Source organism: Haliaeetus albicilla, chromosome 9 (assembly GCF_947461875.1).
Source record: "Haliaeetus albicilla chromosome 9, bHalAlb1.1, whole genome shotgun sequence".
Classification (NCBI taxonomy): domain Eukaryota; kingdom Metazoa; phylum Chordata; class Aves; order Accipitriformes; family Accipitridae; genus Haliaeetus; species Haliaeetus albicilla.
Genome location: NC_091491.1, coordinates 41941144 through 41958099, shown reverse-complemented (window position 1 = coordinate 41958099; position 16956 = coordinate 41941144). Strand labels below are relative to the sequence as shown.

The 16956-nt window shown below is 40.0% G+C and overlaps 1 protein-coding gene across 5 annotated transcripts; it reads left to right on the top strand.

Annotated features, from left to right (window-relative positions):
- Positions 1–305: 305 nt before the first annotated feature.
- On the top strand, positions 306–16710 carry MFSD1 (major facilitator superfamily domain containing 1). 5 transcript variants are annotated; one of them, XR_011326250.1, is made up of 18 exons: positions 306–501; positions 577–629; positions 1702–1814; positions 2176–2218; positions 2775–2842; positions 3681–3789; positions 4956–5058; positions 5796–5894; positions 6671–6782; positions 7549–7605; positions 8257–8413; positions 9488–9585; positions 9923–10035; positions 10554–10601; positions 11297–11357; positions 14803–14917; positions 15055–15127; positions 16352–16710. XR_011326250.1 is itself a non-coding variant. In XM_069792851.1 (17 exons), exons 1-17 carry the CDS (start codon positions 336–338, stop codon positions 15243–15245), a joined length of 1575 nt encoding a protein of 524 aa, XP_069648952.1. In that variant the 5' UTR covers positions 306–335; the 3' UTR covers positions 15246–16710. The 5 variants fall into 5 exon arrangements, 4 of the variants coding, with proteins under 4 accessions (XP_069648952.1, XP_069648953.1, XP_069648954.1 ...); XM_069792851.1 differs by lacking the exon at positions 15055–15127 and having other exon boundaries at positions 15186–16710; XM_069792852.1 differs by having other exon boundaries at positions 15055–16710.
- Positions 16711–16956: the final 246 nt, after the last annotated feature.

The window sequence follows — 16956 nt, the reverse complement described above, 5'->3', positions numbered from 1 at the left end:
CGCCGGGCACGTTTGAGGCAGGCGATGCCCTCACCAGACCACGAGGTCAGCTTATGGGTACGTTTCGGGGGGATTTTAAGGCGGTTTTTTTGCCGCTGTTACGTTCGTGTTTTAACCCGGCGAGCCTCGTTAGCTGTAGCACGTAAACGCTCGGGATTTTACACTTCTGGTTTTAGCGACCTCCTCATTTCCCACAGAGGCGGCGGGCGCACGGCGGCCAGGCCTGGCTGCCATGGCAACGAGCCGCGGCGCATTGTGGGGCCGCCAGCTCACGTGACGCCCGCGGGCGGGCTGGAGACCACGTGACGGCCGCTCACGTGACAGCGGCGGCAGCGATGGCGGAGGACGAGCGGGCGCTGCTGGGCTCCGCCGCCGCCGCGGAGGAGGATGAGGATGGCGGCGGTTCTCCGGGGCCTCTCCGTTCCCTGCCCGCCGTCTGCGATCCGCGGCGTTTGCCGCACCGCCTCCTCGTCCTGGCGCTCATGTGCTTCCTGGGCTTCGGTGGGTGGCGGGGGCAGGGCCGGGGGTGTGGGGTGCTGAGGGCAGAGCTCTGAGGCGGTCCCCTTCTCCTTGCAGGCAGCTACTTCTGCTACGACAACCCGGCGGCTCTCCAAACGCAGGTTCAACGGGTGAGTAGCTGCCGGGGGCGGCAAGGGGGGTGCGGGCAGTGGCCAGGTCAGGCAGTGCTTGTTTCAGAGGAGTTCTGCTTGGGTGCTTATGCCGTGTCTCTGTAATTACCTTAGGAGGACGTGACGGAAAAGGACTTAACTGCCAGGTTCAAGCAAACGACTTGAACTTCACTCGCAGGCTTAACTGCAAGGTTCAAGCAAATGATTTATTTGAAATTCACTTACAGACTTAACACGCCACTATTGCAGGTTCTACAGATACAATGTAGGAATGCACTATTGCAGTTTTTTAAGACAAGAGTAGTACATTATTGCAACCACAAGCAGTTTACAGACAACCACAAGCACACACGCATTTACAAACTTAAAGCATAAACAATATTCACTTACCCCTCCAGGTAAGGGCTCTCAATCCCAGGGAACTTACCTCGACCGGTGTCCCTGTCACGGGGGGGGGGGGAAGGGTTTCCTTCGCAAGCCAACTGTATAGTTGGAGAAGTGACTCCCCCATTCCAACCTGAATCTTAGCGTTTTTATCCCCTGACTTGTGGAACGGTGTGTATGACTATGTCTGAGTGGATTATGATATATGCCTAAATGGATTGTGTATATCTGAGTGGAGTTTCCCCTTATCTTTCCTTTGTTTGTCTGTGACTTTTTGAATACACAAGGTTGTCATTTGAAACTGAAGCTGAAACCCTCCAGGCTTTGGGTTTTTTTACCTTGCTTCCTCAGGAACTGAATAGTGGTTGGACTGAAACTCAGGGCATACTATTTGTTAAGGGATTTCAAGGCTCAGTTCAGGTTTTGGTTCTTTGAATGGTGCAGCCGCTGCCCTGTTTACTTTAGGGTTTATCAGACAACCCAGGGCTAAGCTGTCTACACAGCTCCCGTGAGTCGTCTCTGCAGAGGGACAGGGCCTCAAGGCAACCCAAGGCTGGGTCGCTTTTGTAACCCCCCCATGAGTCGCCTGTGTGCACTAGACATGGTGAAACTCCTTTGTGAACTCTAAGCCGGACAATCCACACAGAGTAATTACTTTTCTTTTTTTTTAATTCTCCCCTCTATGTAGGATATGAAGGTGAACACAGCTCAGTTCATGGCACTCTATGCATGGTATTCCTGGCCCAATGTGGTTCTTTGCTTCTTCGGAGGTTTTCTGATAGACAGAGTGTTTGGAATACGGTAAGTGGGATGTTAGTGTCGCTGCTGTTCAACGGGTGGTAGACTTAAAGTGCACGTGAAGTATAGGCTTTATAATACAAAGTTTTTTTCAAGTTATAATAAGCTTTTTCAAATTTTATTTTCATGTGATCTAGGAATTTCCAGTGGTATAAATGAGCTTCTTTCCATTTATAGCTTAAGTAAAGTGGCTTCAGAAATGCCAATCTGTACTACCTTTTTTTTTAAAGAGGCTGTCACATTTGTAACAGATATTTTATTGCATATCAACCTCCCATTGTTTCCTTGCTGTAGCTCTAATATAGTTTTTTTTAAAGGAAAGAAGAGTCTACCTGTGCATTAAGTGATTTTGTTTGTCTTGCAGGTTGGGCACTATAATATTTAGTATCTTTGTTTGTGTCGGGCAGGTAAGTGCAAATGAGAGGGTGAAGGATGATATGTGTCTGAAGCTTCTCTACTGGGGTGGGGTGGGGAAAAAAGTCGAAATGGCTTCTCGTGTACTAGAAAAGTGTGTATTTCCAATGGAAGTAGGCAGGTGAAGAGAACTGAAATGGGAGAACCATGAATTTTATTGGGGTAACTGGGAACTGAGGACCTCAAAGGATGAGTGAAATAAGAATGTGGAGGAACCAAATGTTTTATCCATTTGATGTGAAACTAGTATGTAGGTGTATTTGGCTAGGGTATGATGATAAAGGTGAAGCATGACTTAAGCCTCCGGAGGTGTTTTCTGAGTGCAGTTTCAGGGTGGGCCAGGTTGGATATTGTGTAGCCAGCAGGATGATGTGTAAGGGATGCAGAGGGAGCAAAGGCAAAAAATTAGGAGTAGGAATTGGGTGTGAAGTATTTCTGCAGGTCTGGGAAGGGAAAAAAGCTTTTTTGTTTCTGTTTTGAGATTATTCTAGTTTGTTTCATACTTCAAATACAAAATTATTATTTTTTCCTTAAATGTTTATTTGGCAGGTGATCTTTGCTTTGGGAGCACTACTTAATACTTTCTGGCTGATGGACCTGGGCAGATTTGTATTTGGGTAAGTCTAGAAGAGAATAGTATGTGCTGTCTGAGGTAAGGGCCTGCTTTCTGTGTCCTAGAAAACTGCTACCATGTTTACACTGAGAGATAAAATTGTTGGATTTTGAGGCACCTATAAAGGTGAGGCATGCAAGATCTTAAGTCGCATTCCTGGTCTAACTTAAAGTTAGAAAACAAAAACCAGGACTTTGCGGGTCTTACTGAATTCAGAAGTAATGAAACTACCCAAATACAGACATTCAGTAAACTGATAAAACTGTATTAGTCCTCCTTTTCTCTTAATTCTTACTTTCCTGAGTAAAAAGGATTCTTAGCAACAAATACAACAGAGCTCCTAGAGTGGCAAAAAATGAGAGCAAATGTCAGAACAAATACTTCCAAGTTGTGAATGTGCCACAACATAAAAATGTTAGAAAATCTGACCAACTGTATTGGGGGGTGGGCAGAAGACTCCCTTAAATTCTGATTATGGGTAAGATGCCTGCTTTTTGGTTTCATTTGGGTCAGGATCTGCAGCACTTGGTTCTTTAATGCAGAAGAGAAATGAGAAGCTGCTGCCCATTGCTTTAATGTCTGTAAATGACCAAAGGCAGTTATAATTGCTCCTAGACTACTTAAGATACTTTGTACTCTTCATTATTAAGACCCGGCAATTCCCTTTTGAATTGTCTTTAAGACTTCTGTTGCCTTGCATGTGTGCATTAGATCTACCTGTACATAGATAAATTTCTCCGAAATACTGTTATCTTGGTATTGCCAGCAATTGATGGACTGCTTCCTTGTTGCTTTGCATGTTGCAATTAATGTGTTTTCTTTTGTGCCTTCCTTCTTCTTAGAATAGGTGGAGAGTCCTTAGCGGTGGCACAAAACACGTATGCAGTCAGTTGGTTTAAAGGCAAGGAGTTAAATCTTGTGTTTGGATTACAGCTAAGCATGGCCAGAATTGTAAGTGTAAAACTGTACAGCTTTAATTCATAGACTTTAAGGTGTGTGGCTTCTCATGGCAGTGAGACAGGTGGAAAACAGCGTTTCTAATCCTCCCTAGCGAGTTTTAGTTAAAAATGGATGTGGAATTTAAAATGTTAAAAATCTGTAGTAAGTAGACAAAGGATACACAAGGAAATGGTTAATAAGATTTCTTAGAACCTGTCAAACTTCTAAAGAAGTCTGGTGGTGTTATTAGTGTAGATTACTGGGTGGGACACAGTGCTGTATTCCATCAGACTTATTGATTCTTGGCATATCATAAAATGTTAGCTTAACTGAGTGTATCTTGGGGACTAAGTGCAGTCTCTGATAAATGAGTGGAGATGGCTGCTTTAGGAAACTCCCATCCTTATCTGCTATTGTAAGATGGTTTTGTCCCTGTTGCTGGTTCTGATAAGAACTGTGTGACTGCATCTCAGCTGTGCTGTTTTGGTTTGATATAATCACTTAAACTGCTGCTAGAGGTGGGTTTATGCTAATATACCAGGCTGTGAATGAAGAGTGGAGACATGCCTCTCCTGTTAGGGGTCCTCTTCAGCAGCCTGTGGTATCTTAAACCGCTGCAGGTATTTACCTCAGTAAAAGAGTTAACTGGTCACAGCTGGGTCTGGGTTGATGTTCAGGCTGTTGCTAATTAGCAGTTGCCTCATCTCAGCTGAACTGCAGTTAAACTGTCTGTTGTTAGCCTTGGGATTGCAGCCATGGATCCCTTCTCTAGGGGGAGAAGGGGAGGAAAAAAAGTACTTCTTGCTGATGCCTCTCAGGTGGGAATCCTGTTTGCTTTAACATGTGATATTGAATTCAACTCAGTTTATGAGCTAATGCAGTGTGTGATGTAGATTTTATGGCACTGCTAATGTCTCCGTTGAAACACTGTTAGAGTTGTATACAATTTCAGTTTGTGATGATATATTATTGTTGCAGTGGTTGATTTGTTACGAACACTGACTAAACCAGCAGGGAATAATTTTATCATTGTTGCTGGTGGTTTATGTTCCCTCAGATGATGTTTAATCTTACTTGTTTGTTTTAAACACTGTTCAATAAGCAGTCTGCCTTATGTTCCTTTTGAATTCATATAATTGTGAAAAATGTTATTCTTCATGTGAGTCTGTTCTGCCTAGGGGAGCACAGTGAACATGAATATCATGGGATGGATATATTCTAGAGTTCAAGATCTTCTGGGGTATACTGGTCCCAGTACTCTTGGGTTAACTCTCATGATAGGTCAGTAATATTTTGAACTGATGTCACCTGCTATTTTAGGCTTCTGAATTTGAACAGCATGCATATGTGTTAATGATTTCTTACTAACTTGAAAGTAGGACAAATATATTTGAGACTAGGAAGAGCAATTCAAATACTGTTTGTAGCAATGGCAAATATTCTTGTGCAGAGTGTACGATTACTGCACCTGATAAAATGCTGTGTGATTTTTGTGGTTGCCAAATTCAAGTTTTTATCTTATGGAGATGAAACATTTAACATACTTTGAGTAAAGGACAGACTTGAAAAATTTTTTGAAGGGTATCATATCAAAGCTTGCGTGTAGTTGTCTGGTGTGTAAAAATGAAGTTTCAACTGCCTTTGGATCCGTGTTCCTTTCCTTCAGAGCCATGGGTATTAAGGCCCTGGTGCTGGTAACAAGGCCCAGGCTTTGTTTCTGTTATTACGAGCTACAGACAAGAAGCTTGGCTGTGCTGAGTGGGAGCGGTGGTAATGTTTTAAATAAAATAAATGTAGCTACATGTTTGTACTCCAGTTCAAGGCCGATGTCTCATGTGGCAGGCTTCAGTATTTACACCTTACTCTGAGTTGTACAGCTATTGAGCCTTACACATAAGGCAAGCTGGTGTTAAACTTAGTTTGTATTAGATATGTAAAGGTACATGACACTAGTTGTGCTTAAAAGCCAAATTATCGCTTGAGTCAACAGCTAAACATGTCATGTTGCCTTATTGCAGGTGGCATAACGTGTCTCTTTTCACTGACCTGTGCATTAATCCTTGCTTATCTGGACAAGAGAGCGGAGAAGCTCCTTTGTAAAGAGCAAGGGAAAACGGGTGAGTGGTGTGGGAGCTTGAGCTTCATTCTTTCATTCTGGAACAGACCCTTCCAGTTACTCTGTGCACTATGCAGGTTTGCGTTTTAGGTAATTCAGTAGCTGCTGCCTAAAATGTTTTTCACAGTTACAGCTTTAGTCATAATTTTTAGTTCATTTTTATATCAGTAGGAAGTTTTACAGTTTTAAACACCAGTTTACAGGCAGATGCACTGTTGTCTGATTTATCTGTAAAGCATGTGGAGAGCCTCCCGGTTCATACCAATTTGATCTGTGTCATTGCTCCTGGTCCTTCGTTTTGTTGGAATTGGTCTTATTTCCTTTAATAGGTGTGCAAAACCATGCAGCTCTTCTCCATCAATGTGTGGTGTTTTGAGTTTTCCATGTGGGAGAATTTAGACCAATTAAAAATAAACTAAATTTGAGAGCCAAATAAGAGCATGTAACATGAGGCTTCAGACATGAATTTTGCTAGCTGATTAAACATTTCCTGGAAAAAGTGGTTTGTATTTAATTCTGTATAAGACTTTCAGAGGCTTTAGAGAACTTGTGCATGCAGCTTAATGTGGGAGAGACAATTTGTTCTTGACTTTGGCACTGTTGATTTAGCACTTGTATATTCTTAACCAACCCTCACTCTGTAAATGAGAGAGTAGGCAGTGGCAGAAATATATGCTTTAGTTGTGACTTGTGATCACCTTAATGTTTACTCAGTGTGGATGAATTTCAGATGTGCTTATGCTGACTGAAACAATATTGTCTCTTGCCCTATTCCAGGTGAAGTGATTAAGCTAACTGATGTGAAGGACTTCTCTTTCTCCTTGTGGCTTATATTTGTAATCTGTGTCTGTTACTATGCAGCAGTTTTTCCTTTCATTGGACTTGGAAAGTAAGTGTGTCTTGCGTAGCTATTCCCCTTGAATTTGGCTAGGGTCTTAACTAGCTACTTACAAAGCGAGAGGTGCAGGGTAATATTTAAGATTCTCAGGTGGCTACAGAACCACTGGTCTCCCAGCAAGTCTGTGCCGTGGTTTGTCATTTCTTCTGACGTGGGATAGGACAAGGGGTTATGGCTTTAAACTGGAAGAGGGTAGATTTAGATTAGATGTAAGGAAGAAGTTTTTCACAGTGAGGGTGGTGAGGCACTGGCACAGGTTGCCCAGAGGGGTTGTGGATGCCCCATCCCTGGAAGTGTTCAAGGCCAGGTTGGACGGGGCTTTGAGCAACTTGGTCTAGTGGAAGGTGTCCCTGCCTGTGGTGATGGGGTTGGAACTAGATGACCTTCCAGTCCAAGCCATTCTATGATGCCTATTTTTTCCTTGTGCATGTATTCTGAAAATTCTCACTTCGGTCTCTTACAGTACGCTCATTGCTAATGTCTCATTATTGGGTTACATGTTGGTTATGTACTTTGGATGTTTTCCCCAAAGTGTAATTTGAATAGTTCTGAGACAAAAATGTGTAGAGTCTGATAATAAGCTCCTAAATGCATTATAACTGAGGATCTGTGATGGGATGTTTATGTCAAAGCTATATAGATATATTTAAAAGCTTCCTGTAAACTAGGTTCTTGTGTCTTTACTTTGTCTAGCTTTATTTTTCTTTCATGTCATAAAAGTATGCATTTTTCTAAATCTGCTTTTTTTTTTCTTTAGGGTTTTCTTTATTGAGAAATTCAGATTCTCATCTCAAGAAGCAAGTGCAATTAACAGGTATATTGTGGTTGATTTAATAAGTAAGTGTGCTGCTGCTGTGTTCTAGGGGTGTATGTATCTTTGGGCTCTGACCAGGTGGGAGGAGGTTTGGGATCTACTGTTGCAGGTGGTGACTTGCATTTAAGTGGCTAGATAGATTTCACATGGCTGAAGGAATAATTGGGAGGTGTGGGTAATTTTTTTTTCAATAAAAATGTCTTAGATGTTCACACTGAGGAATTGGAAAGAAAAAGCTCTGTCTGAGGGTATTATTTTGGTATTTGGTGATTCTCTTCTGAGTGATCAAAGAAGTTTAATAGCAACACTAAATGAACTTAATTTTCCTAGTTTAAAGATGAATTTGTGATGTGTCAAAAAACCAAAAAAATAAAAACCAACAACAAAACACTTGCTGGTTTATGATTCCAAGAGCTCCAAGTATGTCACTGTTTCCTTGGATGTTGAGTGTTTTCGTGTCCTCAGACCATTTGGGAATTTTGAGTTTTGGTGTCTGTTGTTCAGGGTGGGTTTTTTTTGTGTGGTTTTGGGTATGACCTTACAGGTAACAAGGGAATATGGTATTTTATCTGGAGACACTTGTACTATGCAACACCTAAAGCTGTCCATGGCTCGATAGTGTTCAGTTCTCTTATTTTTATTCTTTTGTAGTATTGTGTATATCATATCGGCACCCATGTCCCCAGTCTTTGGACTCCTGGTGGATAAACTTGGAAAGAATATTATCTGGGTTTTATGTGCTGTAATAACTACACTTGCTTCTCATATTATGTTGGCTTTTACCTTCTGGAACCCCTGGATAGCAATGGTAACTAATTCTCTGAGACTTATAGCTAAGTATGATAAAATAAGACATGAAGTTAATGCTGAATTATTCTGCATAAGTTGCTACTGTCTTCTGACTGTTTAGGTAGTCCTCAAAACCTATTTTTATATCCCTGACTTTAAGAACGATATGCTAGGTGAAACTGAGCTTAAATGGTGAAAAAGCAAAGAATGCATAATACAGGCAAGACTAACATGAGGTATCTGTGGCCTAAAGATAACACTTCAAGTTTTGGTGTTTCGTGGAGGGAGGCAGTAGTTATGCATGTGTGTTTTGAGGTGGAAAAGACTGGCTGCTGCTGTCTGTAGCAGTAATTCTGTAGTTGTTTAGTGCAAAAGGGTGTTCAACTTCTCAGGAAGAATGAGATTAGTCCGGAGAGCTGTATGGAGTGACAATTCCGTGTCCCTTCCGAGAAGGACTCAGTTTATCACGGTATCTGTGGTTCAGTGGTGCTCTGTTGCAGAGTTCTGCTCTCACGCTTCAGGGATGCTCGTTACACAGGCTATTACTAGATTACTTGTGCTAGGTGCTTGCTTTTCTCCTAAAACTTGTTCTTTTGGTAGAGTTCTGAAGCTTATGACTATTACTTAAACTGTCTCTAATGTGCTGTATTGGACAGTGGTAAAACTCAATAAAAAAATTTGTTACTGATTTTCCTCTTCCTAGGGCAGATTCTCTGAGAAATTGCTTTTGAACTAAGGTTTACAGGCTTAAATACAGTGTTCACCAGTGTATTGGGGTTTAAAAATAGGGTCCTTGTTTTTCAGGTATTTTTTCTAGTGAGTTGCAGCATTGATCTTTTCCTCTGGGTATTCAAGTCAGGCTCTTTACTTAATGCTAATTAGATAGGGTTTAGTTCGTGGGTCACTCCTGGAAAAAGTTCTCTCTCCTTCTAGATGTGTGTATTTATTTAGAATGATATTGCAAAAAGTGTTACTTTAGCTGGGTTTTTTTCCTCTTTTGGGAGAAGAGGAAAACCGGTATGTTCATTTATTGGAACTTTACAGCAAGAATGCATCTCATCTAACATCTGTTTGCTTGTTCTTATTTCACCAGTGTTTGCTAGGACTGGCCTACTCGCTGCTTGCCTGTGCCCTGTGGCCCATGGTGGCCTTTGTTGTTCCAGAACACCAGCTGGGAACTGCTTATGGCTTGTAAGTGCTTAAATCTGCCTGTCTGCTGCTCTACAATGACCATGTCCTGGTGCTATTGAACCACTGAATATCGAGCGGTTCTAACATGTTAATGGTTCCCAATTCCTCCAAATTCGGTCTAGCAGGAAGTCTCATGTAGTTTCAGGATGTATATGTGTGGTAGAGCATGTGGTTGTGGTAGATGCACAGAAACTTCTGCAAAAATGCGGAGTCACGACTCTGTCACATGCTGTCACAAATGGGGAGAAGTTAAACTCATTGTTTGTTCAGTGTCACTAATGATGTTTTCTTTAAAAATAAATTTCTACACAGCGGTAATCCTTTGTTTCTGTGTTAGTATGCAGTCTATCCAGAATCTTGGTCTGGCAATTATTGCTATAGCAGCTGGGATGATTCTGGACACAAGAGGATACTTATTTCTTGAAGTCTTCTTCAGTGCTTGTGTTTGCCGTAAGTATTACGAACATTGAAAATGGATTCTGTACATTCAGGAAGCTTTATTAGGCTTTTTTCTTAATATTTCCTGTAAAACAGTAATACCTCCTTTCTTACAGTTAGATGGGGGTTTCAACTGGGACAATATTGAAAGCAATTCAAACCTAGAAGTGTTCTGTGGTTTTCTTGAAGCGATTTATTGTAAGTAGTTTCAGTGTTTTGAAAAAAATGAAGAGTGAGTAAAAGGGTGGGTGAATGATACTCTTAAAGGCTATGTTTGAGGGCTGTTATTAATATAACTAAAAGTAGAATAACTTTTTTTGAGTTACCATGCTACTTATGAGCATAGTGGAATTTTCAAAAGCAGTTAAGAGATGCTGCTGGCAAAAATCTCCCCTCAGTTACAACTGTTGTGAAAAATATTAGTTGTTGCTTGGTTGTATGTTAAAGCTGTTCTTCTGTCATTGTTGTAAATTTATTTTGAATTTAATTTAAATTTAAACAGCTAAAACTGTTCCTTTTATTTTTTGTAGTGTCACTAATTGCTGTTGTCATGCTGTATTTTGTCAATCACCTCACAGGTAAGCAAGTGTTTTCAGCTTCTCTTGATATTTGTTTTTATTGTAATTCTTGAAGTTATCAAGCTGAACTCTTTACAGGTGGTGTTGTACGGTCTTGTGTTGGGTGCTGTAGCTCATGGCTTTGGTACCAGGAGCATCTCTTGATGAGGCCTGTCCTTGTAACATCGTCTTCGTAGATGCTGTAGTGTGTCATTCCCTGAACCTTGCTGTGATGTTAAATCTCATCAGCAGGGCAGTGGTACCTATCCCTTCAGCTGACTTGAACAAACATGTAGGATATTCTGCAGCTTTTTCTAAACTGCATATCAAACTTGACTGTATATGTATCTGCAAATGTAAAAACTTAATTCTGTAGGCTTTCCTTCAAATAGCAGTGTTCTTTCTCAACTGGTTTTTGAAGCAGTAACTACTGAAAGATCTGGAAGGGATATTAATTTGTTTCTTTTAAAGTTGCTTCCACTTTAGTTTTATGGGATGTTATGGTGAGTTGTAGAGAAACTTAATTGTTACTCCACATAAAACTGGATCAGGCTTGGGAGCTTAGTTTGGGTCCTGATTTTGCTTGCTCGGATGATTATGAACACATTGCTCATTCTTTACCTCAGTTTCTACTTTTGAGAATTACTCCACTGTCAAGATATAATACAAAAAGACCAATTTTAAAAGTTTCAAAGTGTATATTACTTCTGTTGCAGGTGGTGATCTCAACTGGTCTGCAAAGAAAAGGGAAAAACTGCAAAAAGTAGCTGCAACTGAGTAAGTATAAAGAACAATAAAGAACAGTGTCCTTATGGAATATTTAACCTGAAGTAATTGAGTAGATTACTGTCTGAAGTCAGTCTCTTTTGTAGGTCTGCCATTTGTATTGAATGTTATTTTCTTTCTTACTTTTTACTAGTAGGAGTTCCTATTCCTGCCTCCTGTGAATGAATAATTAGAGGAATTAGCAATTAATCAGGTGTCCTTTCCTGGCACTCTTCCTTGCTATTTTTCTTTATTTCAGTGGCCTTAAAAAATGTTGTATCGCTTATTTAAAAATGTGCTTGACTTACATGGTGCGTACCTGACACAGTCAGCAGCAAACGTTACCTGGGTTTAATGTCATGTAATGCATGGACCAATTTTTTTTAAGTGTCGTTAAAACCTAGATCTGTCTTCAGAAGAAACTACACTCCAGTCCCTTTCCCTTTAGTTTCAGCTTGCTCCTCTTGTTATTTTATTTAGAAGTCTTAATTCAACTTGTCTCTGAAAACTGAGGCTTGAGTCTAAATTGCAGTGCTAATGTGAAACTTGATTTTTGGTCAGATCTGTGTCATAAATGTTATTGATTACAGTGAAAAGTTTCCATTTTCAGAAAGAAAAGGGGGCAGGGATATTTCAATAAAGTGGAATCCACTTCTTCCTTTAAAAGGAAATGGAGAACTTGGGGTGGGCTTAGGGCAGAAATTGTTGAAATAAGCAAATTTTGACAGTTCATCCAATTAAGCAAACTTCATTCTGTGGGATACTTGCATGTCCTGCTTCCCTCTCTACACAAAATAAGGACAGTGATGCTCTTCAGAATAGTAACTTAAAAAATTCTCTTGGTCTTGACAAAACATTGGTGACACGTTAAGGGTCTATCACTGTGCATAGCCTAACAGCTGGAATCGGGTACTCTTGTGCTTTAGGAGTGTTGTTTGATCAAACACGAAGGTATGTTACCTGCTATTGGGGTGTTCCCTGAGTTCTACGGCACTGGCTTTACCCCCTCTGCACAGTAGAAAGTTTATTTGCCTTATTGTTTGCTATCCGAGAATGCTAAATGAGAGGTAAAGCTCTCAATGGATATGGAATGCTGTACAAGGGAGTCAAACACCGTGTTAGTCTTAACTTTCAAAATGCTTGCCTTGTATTGGGGGAAGAGGAGAGAAAAAGCATTGTATGGCAAAGTCCATTAGGAGATGTCACCTTAAAGGCAAAACAAAGGACACTTCCACTCCAGCTTTTCCATTATCTACTTAACTGTCTAGAAAAGTTGCTTTTTTTTAAGTAGACATAATGTAAAGTCTGTCCATCAGACTGAGTTTGGGTAGCTTAGTTTGTCCTGATGATCTTGTTGAAGATGCTTCTTCTAGTAGTGTCTCAGCACCCAGAAACTGTGTTAACTTTTCCTAGTTCTAATTAGTGCTGTGAGGATTAAAAATATGTGCATTGGAGAATGTCATGTCAATGGGGATGAAGTCTTGGCTAATTTACTGATTTTTATTTTTTTAATATATTTAAAGCAAATGTTTAATTTACTTAAGGGTAGAACAAGTTTAAGAAATTTGAGGTTCTGTTCTTCCAATCTGAATTTGTTTTGGTGAGATTGTGATTGAGAACTGTTGGACAGGGCGCAGTATATGCATTTCATGACTCTAGTCACAGTTTAACCTTTGTCATGTGAAAGAGTAAGTCAATATGTAGCAAGTCACACCTTTCAAAATAACATCGGTAGAATTCAAGCTGCTTGTGTGTGAACAACACAGAATTTTTCTTTTGAAATGCTTTCTGTTCTGACCTAATTCAGCTCAGCGAGTCTCTTCAGATCTTGAAGTTCATTTGCCTGTTCATTTACTTTTTAATAGGTAACTACATTTCACCTGCAGGTATTATACATCTCACAGCTTATAAGTTTGTTCCAGATAAATACTTGACTATAACAAGACACCTCTTATAAATGGACTTTATGGACTTTTCTAAAATGGGACTGTGTAACTGTCCATATGATGATACTTAAGTTAGTCTTGAAAAAAAAACAAAATGCTTGTCAACAAGGTGTAGCTAGGTGACTTGTGGGGTTTAACATGGTTTTGTTTCTTGTGTAAAAAGCCCACAAATTAGGACATCAGTCTTGAGGAAAGCTCAAGGAAACTAAAACCTCACCAGACGTGGTGAGCTGGCTAGCTTAGTTGTAATGAGAATCATCCTCGAGCTGAAAGGTCACAGCCAGTTTTTAATACAAATGCAACAAAACTCCCCAAACCTTGTACCCAGGAGCAAAGGAATTCTGTGTCCAAATAGAGTTGCCTTTCAATCTGCCTGGCCCATGCGGGGTGTGTGTAACACTTCCAGGACTTACTGTGAAAGATGGCTTTGTATTAGTGTATGCTGTGGGATATAGTGCCTTAGAACAATTATTTTCAGTAATTTTTATTACAATGTTTTTTTCAGAAAAGAAATTTGAATAGCAAATATCATCCAGAAGTGGGGAGCATTTGATGATCAGCATGTCAACTCGAAGAATTATAGTGGTGTTTAGTTTGGTCACTCTGCACAGTAGTTTTTTGGAAAAGAAACTAACATGCTGGGGATTTTACAGTAAATGGCTAAATTTTATGCTTTGTAACCGGTTTGAACTAATGGCATATCATCTCTTAATTTGCACAGAATGGGTTTTATAGCATTTTGCACTGTGTTTAGGCTCTGTCATTGGAGAGGGTACTCTGCAACCTGAGACAAACATGTTCAGCGTAAGATAAAGACTAGTTAGTACGAAGTGTCTTTTATGTGCAGTGCTACCATCTTGGTGGGGGTGGAGGTTTCTTAACGTAATGGCACTTTATGTTCTGTAATAAGCTCTGTAAGGCAATGAGCCTTAGAAACGGGTCACTGTTACTGCCTTTGTCACTGTCTTAATGCAAACCACTGTCTTAAGCTAAGTGTATTTAGAGCTTGCTTTGGTTCTGTTTCTCATATAAGTCTTAAAAGAGAAAAGAGCGACAATGCTCTGGTTAAATAGTGACTGTCTTGTAGGAGACTGCTATTAATTCTGAAGACTGCTGAGCAGTCTTTTATTAGCTTTTTTGACAACTGATTCCTTTTGTATTGTAACCTTTATTTTAAGGAGTGAAAGCTTGTTTAATAAAGAGATAGTAAAAATTGTTACAAAAGCGCACTGAGCGTGTTGTAATCTGTGAAAACCAAAAGGTTTATCTTTCTATCGAAGTCTTGCAATCTAAATAAAAGGAAACTGCAGAAAACAGCCTCTCTCTTTCTTTACACTGAATTAGAGTAATCCGTACACATCTCTTAGTCTCTTTTAATCTGATATCCAGTATTCATCTATAAACATTACAAGCATTTTCTAGTTATTAAAAATAAAACTGCATACACAAGATAAAGTTGCTTGGGTTTGCACTCCTCAGTGCAAATATCTTAAACCAATTTTCTTTTCCAGAGCGGAAGAACAAGAGAGACTCAGACGTCAAAATGAAGAAGACTTGGCTAAATTACGGCCAAAAGCTGATGCATTTAGTTTAAGGAATAAGTACCTCTCCAAACTAGGCGCTCAGGTATTAGTAAAAAAGTAGGGGGTTTAATAACTAAGAATAGAACAATGAGATGTTTACTTTAAGAACTTGGGCTTATTGTTTCAAATAGCCAGCAAATCAACCTCTGATTAAAATGCTAAATATATGCTTGTTCTCAGAAATGAAGTCTCACCAATGGTAATTAAAAATCTAATGAAGAAAATGAGAATGAATCAATGGCTGGTGAACCAAGTAAGTTGAGGAGCAGGCTTATTATGATGCATGATTTTTTTAAAATTATTTTTTGCAGCTACCAGATAATTACTCTTCCTATTTATCGACAATGGCACACAGAAGCATCTTGAAATAGCATCTTGCCCCACTTGCAAAAGCAGAAATACAGTGAAGTCCTGGTACACAAAACTTTGTTTCCAGTCCTGACAACTACCGGAGCAAAAGCAGAAAGATGCACCATACTTTTCTGCAAGTGTAGATACTATTTTTAAAGTACTTGGCTTAAGCTCCCCCTCTGCACTGTGGGTAAATAACACAGATACTGATGAAGAACCATCTGGCTGTTTATTTGAACCCATGAGCTATGTACTACGCCCTTCTGTCTAAAATACTCAGTGAGTAGCTCGAGTCAATAGCTAAGACTTGATCTTTTCTCACTACACAATGATGTTTGAAATGGGAAAGCTTTGTTTCAGTAATAAAATTGCTGTGAAATGAGCCTTGATCTTGGTATGGGTTATATAGCCTCTCAAGTTGGACAGCTCTGTTTCCATGTTGGAAGTGGCCTGTTTCATTTTTCTTATAGAAAAAACGTGAGAAAAGAGTACCTTTCTATTTTGATCCAACCGAGTATTTCAGGGGAAACTAAACTATACAGTTTCAGTGTTAGCTCAAAAAGTGCTAGCCCTGGAACTTGATACAAAATCACAGGCTTAGCAATAAACCTCATGTAAATCCTGATTAATGTGAAAATTTGTGTATTTTTAAGATGTTGTGACTAAAAATGATGAAGAGTTAAATGCAGGAACTGAAGTTTGGTGTTCAGTGGAAAAATGTTCAATTTCATAATGAAACTTAACGCTTTCCCATAATTTCAGTGAAAGGCCTGTTGCTGAATAGCTGGTTACTAGCAACTCCTGCAGAGTGCGTTGTTCTTTGTGTTGTGTTAATGATAGAGGCTTGCTTACATAATTGGACAAACTATTCCGAAACTAAGCTAATCTTACTTTAAAAGGCAAGAGTATCTGGCTTTCTGGAGCACTAGGTGCACCAAACAAAACGCTGCTACGGAGGTAGAGGATAAGGTGCACAGGGGTGAGGGAGCTTTCCTTGGCTGACTGCAGGGAGTCCTTGTGTGCCACGAAAGGCTTCAGACCCTTTGGCGAATTGCTTGATGCAGAGAAAGTAGTTTGCTTTAATAAAATGTTGTATTATACCTGTAATAATTTTTTTTGCCTGCAGTAATTTAAGCAGACCTTCTGGAACTCATGGTCTTAAGGATTTTTTAAAGCTGCTTTTCAGTGGAGATTTCTTTCTTGTTCCTGAAGCGCTAAGGTCATCTTCCTGAAAGACTAAGCCAGGACTATTTTGGTTGATAGTTCTGTATTCTGGAGAACAATCTGGGAAGATAAAGTATCGGGTTGTGAACTCTGCTGAGCTTACTGCTGAAGGGACTGACCTGTGATCATTTTTATTGGTGCTCTCTGTGCTCCCTTTGAGAACCAAACGCTCTCAGCTCTGAGACTGGTTGATGCAAGTTGGTTTATGTTTCCTTGTTGACTTGTGAATTCTGGGTCTTTTTAATAAAAGCTTTGAATGGATCCTGGCACCTGTATTTTTCTTACCTGACTGTTTAGTGATGTGTTGTTGCCCTTCGTGGTTGTTGAGACTTACGTATGTATTTTTTTTAAACAAGCATGACTTCTGCTTCCCCTTGAGAAATATGTAGAGTTTCTGGGGAAGTGTATCTTTGAGGATCCAAAGGCAAAGTTTCCCCCAGTTCTCCCCCCCTGCCCCTGATGGGTTGATGCTTTTTTTTTCCTTTCTTGGGGAGGGAGGGATTTAGA

Excerpts from the sequence above, each read along its gene's own strand:
- MFSD1 (XM_069792851.1), top strand. The coding sequence starts at position 336 with ATGGCGGAGGACGAGCGGGCGCTGCTGGGCTCCGCCGCCGCCGCGGAG. Across the intron at positions 5,059-5,795 it reads TGGGTTAACTCTCATGATAG|GTGGCATAACGTGTCTCTTT; the intron begins GTCAGTAATATT and ends GCCTTATTGCAG. Across the intron at positions 7,606-8,256 it reads GAAGCAAGTGCAATTAACAG|TATTGTGTATATCATATCGG; the intron begins GTATATTGTGGT and ends ATTCTTTTGTAG.